The 13,700-nt window shown below is 41.6% G+C and overlaps 1 protein-coding gene across 1 annotated transcript; it reads right to left on the bottom strand.

The window, feature by feature from the left end:
• Positions 1-4,971: 4,971 nt before the first annotated feature.
• LOC119912696 lies at positions 4,972-11,367 on the bottom strand. The gene is made up of 3 exons (XM_038731985.1): positions 11,285-11,367; positions 10,540-10,905; positions 4,972-8,713 (listed from the first exon to the last, which is right to left on the bottom strand). Exons 1-3 carry the CDS (start codon positions 11,346-11,348, stop codon positions 8,370-8,372), a joined length of 774 nt encoding a protein of 257 aa, XP_038587913.1. The 5' UTR covers positions 11,349-11,367; the 3' UTR covers positions 4,972-8,369.
• Positions 11,368-13,700: the final 2,333 nt, after the last annotated feature.

Below are 13,700 nucleotides of genomic sequence, written 5' to 3'. Positions count from 1 at the left end.
CGGTGTAGCTACGCGCGTAGACGTAGGGGTGATGATGGCGCATAGATCAGATGCTTTCCTTTGGTGTGGGAGACCTGGGTTCGATTCCCACTGTGAGACATCCACCATTGTGTCCCTGAGCAAGACACTTAACCCCTCGTTGCTCCAGAGGCGTGCGACCTCTGACATGTACAGCAATTGTAAGTTGCTTTGGATAAAAAACTCAGCTAAATGAGTAAATGTAATGTAGACCTACGCAGGAGTATAAATGAGCCATAAGGTCAGCTAATGAAAGCAATACAGGAAGTTTTACACATTTCTCTCCTAATGATCATTAAACAGAAGGTGAATCCATAAACCAACATTACCAAAGGTAATTAATCAATCATCTAAATCATCAATAAACAGAGAGGCCTTTTGTCACATCTGTTTTCATCTCTGAAATCTGGGTTTGTACTGCTGTATATATGTAAAACACACACACACACACACACACACACACACACACACACACACACACACACACACACACACACACACACACACACACACACACACACACACACGTACGTTACCTATTTTGGCCAGAACAAAGATCCATGAAAATGAGAACAAAACCACAAATGTTAACGCAGCCATGACTTAAACCAGACTGAGTTGTTCTTCCTGGTGTTCAGTTGTTGCCTTTAATTGACTCTGGACCAGCTCCAAAACCTCTGCACTGGTTTTAACTGGCTACCTGCAGGTGTGGGATTTCCAAGAAGACTGAACTCTTGCTTCTCCTCCAGTTTAGCATTAATAAGCAGCAAATAGGCTCTGAATGCAAGTTTTATCACACATTATCCTGCAATTATAAAGATGTTAGGACTTGTTGAGTGTTTATTAATGTTTATTATCTTTTATAAGATGTCATGATTTCTCATCTGTTTACACAGCAGCCTCCACTCATGGCTGCAGGAGGAGTTCTTGTTGTTAACATTCATACAACTAACCTACCGTTTGTTATAAAGCATTTTATGAACCTTCGCCAGGATCCAGTTTGTGGATTCAGCTCCGCTTTTAACACCATCATCCCGGCCCTGCTGCAGGACAAGCTCTCTCAGCTGAACGTGCCCGACTCCACTTGCAGGTGGATCACAGACTTGTAGATGGGAAAACATGTCTCTGATCCAAAATCAAGTCAAAGTACTGCCTCACAGTACAAGTATTTACCGTATTGGTCCAAAAATAGGACTTAAAAACTGACCTTGTCTTAATTTTGGGGTCTAATAATAATATAAAATAAAAATATACTATAATAATATACTCCCACAATAAAAGATGGCGCCCAATATGGGCATGTTGCTGTGACTCCAAAGTAGGTCAAGTTAACCAACAGCTGAGGATGAGCTATGATACCATGATAGGTTGTTGTTTTTAACATCTTTAAAATAAAACAACATTTTCAATATGTTTTTAAATATCCTGGTCACATTTAAAGTACATTGTACATTTTATTTAGTAATAATTTAAATGTGACCGTTTCATTTAAAAAGATATTGCAGATATTTAAAAGATGTTAAAAACAACAACAAACCTTGTGTTTTTTAATCAATGTGTTTTTATTAGAATTATTTTCAAAAACATTATTTTCCTTATAAAAACAAGATTTGGTCTTTAAAGTATACTCTACAAAAGAATACACTGGCTCTACGTAATTAAAATGTAGGTAACAATTTGCATTAATGTAAGTAATTCCAACTCAAGCCATTTATGAGCACATCTCATGAGACATTTATAGTTAGACTAACTCACTTAGCTTAGTAACAAACGTGAACAAACGTTCTCTACAAGCAACCAACTTTATTATAATTTAAAAGTTTTGGTGTTATTAAGTGGTCAAAATATTTGATTTTAAGTTATTCCAACTTCTTTATTTTACTTTCATTCTACTCAGAAATGTCATTGCAAATTGTTAGCATAATATTTTGAGTATAATCAACTACAGCTGTGCCTGAATTGGAACCAGTGTAAAGGCCTCTTTTGTTCTTTCAGTTCTTTTAGTCGACTGATCATCGAATCATGTGTCTGTGTGGCCGTTTTGATAAAAGCTTTATGTAAAACTACAGTATATTTAAAAAGGAAACGCCGACGCCACCTAGGGAACAGCTACTCTGAGCCCCAGGACTCACACACGGGTTCTTTTAAATCGGGGGTTAGAGCAGAGCAGAAACCACACAGGCTGAAATAAATTTAACAATTTATTGCTACAATTAAGGCCGAACTAAAACCAGTGTGCCGAACTAAAACCAGTGTGCCGAACTAAAACCAGTGTGCCGAACTAAAACCAGTGTGCCGAACTAAAACCAGTGTGCCGAACTAAAACCAGTGTGCTGACACAGGTTAAAAGAGAGCTTATCCTATGGCTCGCTCCGTCAGCCCCTCGGTCTCCACCGCTTGTCCCTACAGCAAGGAAGCACTGGCGAGTGTTGTGATCTCGTTAAGTAGCCCACACCCTGTACTCCACGTTCCCGACTCTGCAGCCTTCCCCTGTCCTGGTCCAAGTTCATCGGTTAAAATAATTCACTGCAGCTCAACACTCTAATCGGGCACCAGAGTAGTTCCCTTGTAGTAGTAGTGTTAGGTCTTAGTTTGTGGTGGACTCTGGTGCGGTTTGTTCACAACTAGAGGCAACAAAGGCAAAGGCTAAGGGTTTGCTTTGCGTGAGAATGGGACACAAAGGTCGGGGTAGACTGGGTCCAAAGTTCCAGCACTGCGATAGACAATCCAGGGTAAACCGGGACACTGACTTGACGCGGGGATCTTGAAAGAAGCAGACAAACAGCAGAGGTTACACAAGTGACAAGTAGCAAACAACTGAAGAAACACTAGGAACTAGAGCTGGACTGCAGTACTCAACCACGTAAGGGGAGGAACAATCTGGTGTCAAGTCACTGGATGCCCTGAGTCTTTTGGTGCGTTCCATTTTCCTCGGACGTCAGAGGTCGGACCTGGGAATGACGTCACACCCGAGTTGACGGGGTTACAGGTAGGAAAACCTCGCTTGGCCAGCTGTTGTTTACAACTAGCCAGGTTAGCTATTGTTACGCAGTTGATTAAAAAAAAAAAAACTTTGTGTGGTAGTTTCTCAACACGTCCACAGACAGCAGTTGGACAGCACCTTTTGTACGAACATTTCTATGAGACAGAAGTGCTAATAAACAGTAAAAACTACAGCTTTCACTAACTGTTGATACTCAGAGCAGCCATCTTGGATCACAAAGTTGGGATAGTGCGGTTCTCCCGACTTTCGGACATTCGACTTAAGTGGGCGTTTGTGGGCCCTTTGAAATATCTGACTTTGAAATTCTGACTTCCCATGTCAAATGGAAAGCACCATTTATACCACAGGTTGATGAGGTGATTAGAACCTGGTGTGCAGCCTCGTCAGGTCTCCTGATCTTGTCAAGCCAAAGACGCACAGACAAAGAGGGGAGGGGAGGGGAAACGAGGAAAACCACAGAAAACAAAAACAGAAAAAACAGAGTCATAGCACCGGTTGTGACAAGTAGTAATAACCCCCATAAATTTATATAAAGTCCTTATAGGTAAATCCTGCCACTCGACAGCCATCTTGGCAACGCCTCCGGGCAGTTATGTTGGACTAACAAGACCAGACTCCTGTCTGAATGAATGGGGAGAGAGCCAGAACTGCACTTTTATTGATCACCAGGAAAGAAAAACTACATGTACAGCGTCAGCAGCTAAATCTTCTACTACGCATGCATGGAAGAATTATAACTTGTCCGGAAAAATATGCTTTACAAGAATCAAAGACCCCTATGTCAGTGGAACCACATGATTGGTTTCCCGCTTTGGCTGTTAAAAGGGTCCCATCCACACTGCTGTGTTTTCGTCTTAAAACCTGTCCAGACTAATATGGCGAAAACCAAGACCTAAAATGGAGAAGTTTGAAAACGCTGCCAAACCCTTTTTTCGTTCAGAGGCCATTTTAGTGCGGACGGGAAAAAACAGCAGTCTTTAGAAACGATGACGCAGACGCTCACATTTGTCTTACTGATTGGGTCTCATAAGTCATTCAAGCATGAATCTGGCTTATATAATCACTGCCATGGGTTTGATATGATAGGGTAAGGTACCATTTTGATGTCTCTTTTGTGGATGTGACAGCTCCCTCTGATGGCTGTAGAGAATGATTACATCTACCTGTGCTTCACCTGTGCAGGCCGACTGTTAGAAGAAGGTGTTTGTTTTGTTTTCTGTATGGGTTATCTGGCACTGGTATTACTTGGTGTCAGATTGAAGACACGTTTTGTGGTCTCACCCATTGTGTCTCACTTTCAGAGTTACAGGTACAGACAGTACCAAGTATCAAGTTTTTTTCTGATTAATGCCTTTAATCCTCAGATTTGAAGCCTAGTTTATACTGGATATAAAGAGTGACGAGGCAGACTGTCAGGTCCAGTGATGAACCGTCTGAGGAGAAGAATAAATAATGAACCCCTTTCTGAGGCTCTGGGTGTTTGTTACCTGGGCGGGTTTCGGCTCAGTTGAGTTGTGTTGAGATCAGACCTGCATCAACATGTTCAACAGCTCACATTGTTTCTGGTGCAAAATTACACAATTACATTGCGTCATGTACTTAAATAGAATCTTAAGGTACTTGTACTTTACTTCAGTATTTCAATTTCTGGCTAATTTTTACTTCTACTGTACCACATTTATCTGACAGCTGTAGTTCCAGGTTACTCTGCAGATTAACATGTTACCTGAACATGATGCATGTTATAGATTAAACCTCCAACATTCTCCACCAGCTACACCAGCTGAAACACTTCTCACATGTTAACATGTTAAAGTACTTTAAACACTTCTGTAATTGTAGCTAAGTTACATTTTGAATGCAGGACCTTTACTTTCTATGGAGTGAAGATGTGAATTGTTGTGCAGGGAGGGGGGCTCCAGGTGAGATCAGACATGAGTCAACCGCTCAGCTGCAGTTTATTGTATTATTATTATTATTATTGTTGTACAGCTTTAAGATGAGCTGTTCCAGAAATACAAATTAAACACAGACCATTCACCATCTACATTATTATCAGGGACCGAATTAAAAACAAAGAGACATTAAATAGAGGCATCTGAAAGCAGAACAATAAAGAGCTTTACAACAGAAAACAAACAGAAACCATCACCCAAAATCTAAAATACCTGACACCTGAACAAAGAAACATAAAGAGCAGTCTGATATAATGGAGCGTGTATCATGGTCAAGGAAACTGCCTGCATGCAGCATCAATTCACACAAAATTTAATTGAATTTATTGAAGGATAGCCCCTTGAGATGCAGCATCTCATTTTCAAGGGCGTCCTATAACACAAATATATAATGAACAACTACAAAACATTACGAAACTACATACAATACACATACACATATATAACTCGCACACCCACTCTTACCCACACCAACCACACCAACACCCTCAGTTAATCCAAGGAAAAGTAACAAGTTAAAACAATCCCATAACTTCAATTATAACAAATGAAAATCAACTATCATTCAACCCAAAAGCAAATCAAATTATGTTGTTATATGAGTGGATATGGAACTCTACAAGAAACTAAAAATTGTTTCAAGTGTGGAGGACAGCAAAAATAACCACATTTTAAAATAAACTTTATCCATTGAAATTCCCCTCTTGCTTTAGGCTGTAAACAGTTAAGCGTCTCATACTTAGAGCAGTGATGAGACGCTTGTTGTTAAATGAACACCTCAAGACAAATCTACAAAGACAATTAAAAACAACATTAAGAGGCCTAAGATTGGTGTCAGTGATGTTCATATAGATAATACCAAGATAATCAATATTCAGCAGTACCGTCTGAGAAAAAATAATTTTCCTGGCTTGAAATGTAAAACAGTGTATTGATCGGTAAAGAGAACTTAAACAGCCATAGATTTATTTATAAGGAAGCCAATATGTCATTTGAAACTGAGTTCAGGGTCAATCCAAGATATGTAAATTGATCCACTTCATCCACGAGAGACCCATATTCAAAGTTAATATACATATGTAAAGTACTAAGACGATTGCTCCTTGTTCTGAACAGCACATTACAGACTTTTTTTATTTATTACCAATTTATTCATGTGAAGCATTGTAAGGAGTCTTGTATTTTTATTTATCTCTGAGTCCGAGGCGTAAATAACTGTATCGTCAGCATACAGATGCACTGAGCAATTTTTTAAAGATTTTGGAGAAATCATTGACGATAGAAAAAAGGAGGGGTCCCAAAATGGATCCTTGGGGGATAATAGTAATAGTAAATAATCTGAATGAATGAACACTTAATGAATCTTGCTTCAAGACCGCCAGGACCTGCACTGCTATTTTCTTTTAACCCACAAATGACATGAAAAACCTGCGATGGACTGGCGACCTGTCCAGGGTGTACCCCGCCTTTCGCCCAATGTCAGCTGGGATGGACTCCAGCCCCCCCACGACCCTGTACACAGGATAAGCGGTTGACAATGGATGGATGGATGACATGAAAAACATCAATAGGCATGACTGATCTAAAACAGAATGCACCAGTAGAGAAGATCATGCTGGAAGAACTATCAATTTGATTTTGATTCACAGAGTTTTTGTTATTTTACTGAGTATATGGTTCAAATGATTCCAGAATTTTCTGGGATTTTGAAAGTCCTGTGAAAAGCCATCTCTATAATTAAGCAATAGCTCATGACAGGCCGTGGTATACCCTTACCCATGCCTGTCAGCCATGTCTTGTTTACCCTGTGTTTTGATTTTGGTTTCTCGGGCTTTTGGTTTCATTCATCCATTCATTTATTTTCATGTCTTAGTGTTACTCCTGGACTGTGTAGGTTGTTGTTTTACCCATGTCTGCTCTTAGTTCTGTCTGTGTTCCTTGTTGGTGGTAGTTTACTTGTGATCTGTTTGCTTGTGTCTGTTCCCCCAGTAACTTTCCAGTCAATTGCGTGTAAGCCTGTTACCTGTTCTCATTTGGATTACATACCCTGAACTGAGTCTGCTCTCGGTGTCTTGCATTTGGGCTCTCACCTCCTCTGCTAACAGACGCACTACAATTTGACTTTATTTCATCAGCAGACATTTCTTTATGAATACAAAAGCAGTTCTACCAGGGATTTATTTATCTCCGTTGGTAAAATTTGATCTGTGTCAGATCGCATTTTAATACCAGGTGTAAAGGGGGCGTGAGACCACCACGAAGCTCAGATTATAACTCAAACTCTGTTTGTCGCAGTGATACCGGTCTGTGCAAAGAAATTCAACGTCATACCCGTTTTATACGGTCATTTGATTTGAGCTACCCGCATTATAATAAGTAGATTTTGCATTCCTTATCTTGGTCTTAGATAAGTTCCTGAGATATCTGTAAGCTTCCCAATCTGTGGCATTTGAAGAAGAGCAATATTTAGCCCAGACTTTATCCCTTTGTTTAAAAAGACTAATCCGATGTGAGCTGATCCATGGTAAATGTCTACCTTTGACTCTGATGGTTCTAAAGGAAACATGTTTGTCAATTACTTTAGTGACCTCAGAATAGAAAAAATTCCATGCATCTTCAACATATGGAATAAACCTATCCCAGTTTCTACAAATTATGTTGTGTATAAAATGGTCAACATATTTTCAATATTTTTACATTGTCTAAATCTAATGTGGGTTTTATTTAAGGAGATACAGAATACATTGTACAATTTACTGATGTGTGTATTAATTTTTCAGTTACCTTAAATGATGATGTGCTTTCTTTTCCTGCGATATCTGCTCATGCTGAAATATATCATATCATATTAATAGAGCTGATCACATGTTATTTATATATTTTGTTTTCACCTGTGGACTATAAGATATTCGCCTGTGACTTGTTGTTCGGTTTGATTTGTCTTTTTTGAGATCTGAGACCTTTCACCTGCAGATGGTCGGTTTCTGTATCAGCAGCAGGTCAGTATGAATTAATCTCTGTGAGGACTTTATATTTTCTACAGATTATGAAACGAAAAACAACGACAGCAACAACAACAACAGCAACAAGAAGTGCGCCAAGTAACAGATCAACGACTAGTCCGACATTTTCTCTGCTATGAAGGAAACTCCTGTTTCCTTCTGCTTTTCTTACATCCTTGTTTCCTCCATCTATTCCATCTCCTTCCTTGTCTCCCCCCTCCTGGTCGCCTCCCTGCTTGTCTCCTTCCTCTTTATTTCCTTCTTTCTTGTCTCCGCCATCAGTGTTTACTCCCTCCTTGTCTCCTCCTTCCTTGTCTCCCCCCTCCTGGTCGCCTCCCTGCTTGTCTCCTTCCTCTTTATTTTCTCCTTTCTTGTCTCCGCCATCAGTGTTTACTCCCTCCTTGTCTCCTCCTTCCTTGTCTCCCCCTCCTGGTCACCTCCCTGCTTGTCTCCTTCCTCTTTATTTCCTCCTTTCTTGTCTCCACCATCAGTGTTTACTCCCTCCTTGTCTCCTCCTTCCTTGTCTCCCCCCTCCTGGTCACCTCCCTGCTTGTCTCCTTCCTCTTTATTTCCTCCTTTCTGGTCTCCGCCATGAGTGTTTACTGGCTCTTTGTCTCCTCCCTTTTTGTCTCCTCCTTTCTTGTCTCCGCCATCAGTGTTTACTCCCTCCTTGTCTCCTCCCTTCTTGTCTCCTCCCTCCTTGTCTCCTCCCTCCTTGTGTCCAGCTGTGTGACCTGCAGAGCAGAAACAGGTGTGAGGTATCAGCTGTCAGCAGGTGAACAGAATGTCAGACATTATCTACTGCACTTTGATCACATGACTCGTAGCAGCTGTTTCCTCTAAAGTCTCATCAGCAACATCTTTCTAAAACACAAACATCTGATCTGTGATGTTTCTCAGCTCAACTACCAGGAAGCAGCTTCACCTGAGAGACAAAGAGACACTCTGAGCTCTACACGCTCACCTGAGAGACAAAGAGACACTCTGAGCTCTACACGCTCACCTGAGAGACAAAGAGACACTCTGAGCTCTACACGCTGACCTGAGAGACAAAGAGACACTCTGAGCTCTACACGCTGACCTGAGAGACAAAGAGACACTCTGAGCTCTACACGCTGACCTGAGAGACAAAGAGACACTCTGAGCTCTACACGCTCACCTGAGAGACAAAGAGACACTCTGAGCTCTACACGCTCACCTGAGAGACAAAGAGACACTCTGAGCTCTACACGCTGACCTGAGAGACAAAGAGACACTCTGAGCTCTACACGCTCACCTGAGAGACAAAGAGACACTCTGAGCTCTACTCACTCACCTGAGAGACAAAGAGACACTCTGAGCTCTACTCACTCACCTGAGAGACAAAGAGACACTCTGAGCTCTACACGCTGACCTGAGAGACAAAGAGACACTCTGAGCTCTACACGCTGACCTGAGAGACAAAGAGACACTCTGAGCTCTACACGCTGACCTGAGAGACAAAGAGACACTCTGAGCTCTACACGCTCACCTGAGAGACAAAGAGACACTCTGAGCTCTACACACTCACCTGAGAGACAAAGAGACACTCTGAGCTCTACACGCTGACCTGAGAGACAAAGAGACACTCTGAGCTCTACACGCTGACCTGAGAGACAAAGAGACACTCTGAGCTCTACTCACTCACCTGAGAGACAAAGAGACACTCTGAGCTCTACTCACTCACCTGAGAGACAAAGAGACACTCTGAGCTCTACACGCTCACCTGAGAGACAAAGAGACACTCTGAGCTCTACACGCTCACCTGAGAGACAAAGAGACACTCTGAGCTCTACACACTGACCTGAGAGACAAAGAGACACTCTGAGCTCTACACACTCACCTGAGAGACAAAGAGACACTCTGAGCTCTACACGCTGACCTGAGAGACAAAGAGACACTCTGAGCTCTACACGCTCACCTGAGAGACAAAGAGACACTCTGAGCTCTACACGCTCACCTGAGAGACAAAGAGACACTCTGAGCTCTACACGCTGACCTGAGAGACAAAGAGACACTCTGAGCTCTACACGCTCACCTGAGAGACAAAGAGACACTCTGAGCTCTACTCACTCACCTGAGAGACAAAGAGACACTCTGAGCTCTACTCACTCACCTGAGAGACAAAGAGAACTCTGAGCTCTACACGCTCACCTGAGAGACAAAGAGACACTCTGAGCTCTACACGCTGACCTGAGAGACAAAGAGACACTCTGAGCTCTACACGCTCACCTGAGAGACAAAGAGACACTCTGAGCTCTACACGCTCACCTGAGAGACAAAGAGACACTCTGAGCTCTACACGCTGACCTGAGAGACAAAGAGACACTCTGAGCTCTACACGCTCACCTGAGAGACAAAGAGACACTCTGAGCTCTACTCACTCACCTGAGAGACAAAGAGACACTCTGAGCTCTACTCACTCACCTGAGAGACAAAGAGAAACTCTGAGCTCTACACGCTCACCTGAGAGACAAAGAGACACTCTGAGCTCTACACACTGACCTGAGAGACAAAGAGACACTCTGAGCTCTACACTTACCTCGTTCTGTCACTGTCAGCCTGATAGTGCTGATGAGATTGGGTTTGAATCTCCCACACGTGACCATGGGTAGTAATAAAACCCGACACTCATATGTTCCAGCGTCAGAAATGTCGACGTTCCTCAGAATCACAGTAGCGTCTCCATCCTTCAGCTCTGGATCTTTCATCTCCACTGCACCACGATAACGTGGAAGCATTTCCTCTACATATGAGATGTTTCCATAGCGAACAAAGACAAAGTTGTCCTTCTGGCCAAGTCTATCCCAATGTACCCAATATACCCATCCAGTTGTATCCATCGTGGGAGCCACTAAACACTCAAGAGTGGCGTCCTCTCCAGGCTTCACCTTCACCTCCTGTGTCTCTGAACAGAAAGAGAAAAGCCTCCAGTCAGGACTTGTAATGTTTCCTGTTGTTCAAGCATCTTTTGATGGAAGCAGCAGAGATCAGGTCTCTATTATTATAATTAGAATACATAATAAACTTTAACCTTTAAACTTTAAACATTTTAATCAATAACATAATTCATATTTTGTTAATAAGTTACAACAACAGTAATTATAACAATGACTTATCACAAGTAATTAAGGATACAGGGAGTTTTACACATTTCTCTCATCATTCAACAAAAGAATAAATCCATAATTCAACATAATCAAAGGTAATTAATCAATGATCTACCTGCTGATCCGCTGATCACTGTTTCTTTAAAAAGAAAACAATTCTGTTGATGCACCCCTTACCTTTTTTGGCCAGAACAAAGATCCATGAAAATGAGAACAAAACCACAAATGTTAACGCAGCCATGACCGAACCGAGCAGCTGCTGAAACCAGACTGATTGTTCTTCCTGGTGTTCAGGTGTTGCCTTTAACTGACTCTGGACCAGCCCAAAAACCTCTGCACTGGTTTTAACTGGCTACCTGCAGGTGTGGGATTTCCAAGAAGACAGAACTGTTGCTCCTCCTCCAGTTTAGCATTAATAAGCAGCAAATGGGCTCTGAATACAAGTTTTATCACACATTATCCTGCAGTTATAAAGATCTTTTAAGTGTTTCTTAATGTTCATTGTTTGTCATAACCTGCAGCTTCCACTTATTGCTGCAGAAGGAAATCTATTCGTTAACATTCATACAACATTACCGTCCGTTATAAAGCATTTATTATAAATTTAGATAGGGCTGGGCAAAAAGGCAAAAAATGTTACCATGATTAAAACATTTTATATTGTTCGATATCGATAACGATAAATCACAATATATGTCAAATCATTATTTCTTTTCCATTTAAAGTCTGATTTTTGCAGGACAGTTTCAGAAGGTGGACACAATAACATGAACACTGGCAAAATGTGATGCAAATATCCTAAAGTCTCCAGTAGAGGAACATCGTAGCAACATTGAACACAACAAATTGAACACTTTGCAACCTAACATGGTATCAATAGTTACTGATTACTACTACTACTTACTACTAACGCTGTAAGAATAATCCACAGGCATACACTTATGGTCGAGGCGATTAAGCCAAAACAATGTGTGCCTGCAAAACATCAGCATGTTAGCATGTCACAGAGCTGACGTGTGATGTGGACTCTGGAGTCTGGCTAAATGACATGAATCACTAAAGGTAATAATGTCTGCTACTACTGATCGACTGGATCACGGCGCACACACACACACACACACAGATTAAATCCTAATAAGCCTAACAAAGCTGCCTGTTAAACACTGCAGCTTCAGTTGGTGTGTTCCTGTGTGTGTGTTATTAGGGTTACTATGCTGACTCAGGAGGATCAGAGGAACTGAAGCACGCCCGCTGCTAATCCACCCCTCCTCACTTTTCATCGCCTCCTCCCTCTCAGGAATAGGCCTATCTTTCCTCCTCCCATTTCCCCCCGTTTGCTAGTTTACCCCACTCTTTGCCCTCTCGTCTCCTCCGTCACTTTTCCTTTATTTCTCATGGTTGTCTATATCTTTCATCTTTTCTTCCTGCTTTCTTGCTAATATCAGTTCTTCCTTTGTTCGCTGTGGCTTCCTTGTTTTCCCTCGCTTTTCATCTTAACTCTGTGCTTTCCTGCCTCCTTTTATTCCTTATTCTTCACTCCTTCGCTCCTCAGATTTCTCTTTCATCCTCTCTGAAAGTCTTGATGAAAGTCTTCATCATATTATTGTATGTTTATAATAAAAAGTTCTAGTCTTCAGCGTTTCTTATCTTTGTGGGCGTGGGAACGTACTTTAGTAGAGTGGCTGCCACAATACATGCAAACGCTCATTAATGATTGGAAGAATAAACTCAAGATGTGAAGTTTGTGTGTAAATATTATCACAGCAGGACAAACTGCAGTCTGATCCACAAGCTCAGCTGCTGCTGACTCATCAGAACAACTGAACAACTGAAAAGACAAAAACCTCACTCCCTACATGTAATTAATGATGCGTCATGTTTCAGATCCTGTCAGCACTTTGCCCAGCGTTTGTTTTTATCTCCTTACCTCCACAGGTTGATGATGGGGAGTCAGTTTCTGCTCTGTGAGATTCTGTTTAGACTAAATAAAAAACCTCTGGATTTACAGGAGAAACGGAAAAAACATTCTGCAGCTGATGTTCAGATAACCTCCCGCCTCGCTCTCATAACTGAACACGGTGTCGAGTTGGTTTTGGACGAGTTAAAGTTAGGAAATATGTCTGTGCCCCTAGTTTGGTCTGACCAGGCCTGTTGAGCAGTTACACAAAACCTTCAGCTGAGATGAGGTGACGCAGATTTATTTTTCATTCTTTATCCTTGAACATGTTTTTTGACAGAAAACTTAATGATTCTTCCACAATCCCATGAAAGATATTGTTAAAATTTAATTTATAAGAGATTATTTAAAATGGTAAAATGATATTTCCACCCTTCCCTTCCCCCACTAATGTTTTACAAACAAACTCTGCAGGTGAAATGTACGTTTTCACACGAGACGCTCACTTTTTCTCAGGTGAATTGTACATGCGGGTGCATAGAGTGCAGGTGTACGCGAGACAAACAGTATCATCCCTCCTCTAATCTCTTTATCCTCGTCAGGGTGACAGAAGAGACTCCTCTGCTGGATCCTCCAAACGCTCCTTCACCGCTCCCTTCCCTCCATTGTCTCCTATTTTCTTTCTTGTTAAAAGGG

The sequence above is a fragment of the Micropterus salmoides genome, unplaced genomic scaffold, assembly GCF_014851395.1.
Source record: "Micropterus salmoides isolate LMB-PRFRI ecotype aquatic unplaced genomic scaffold, ASM1485139v1 Ms_hic_scaffold_2, whole genome shotgun sequence".
NCBI lineage: Eukaryota > Metazoa > Chordata > Actinopteri > Centrarchiformes > Centrarchidae > Micropterus > Micropterus salmoides.
Note: the sequence above shows the minus strand (reverse complement) of the source record. Positions and strands in the feature narration are given on the sequence as shown.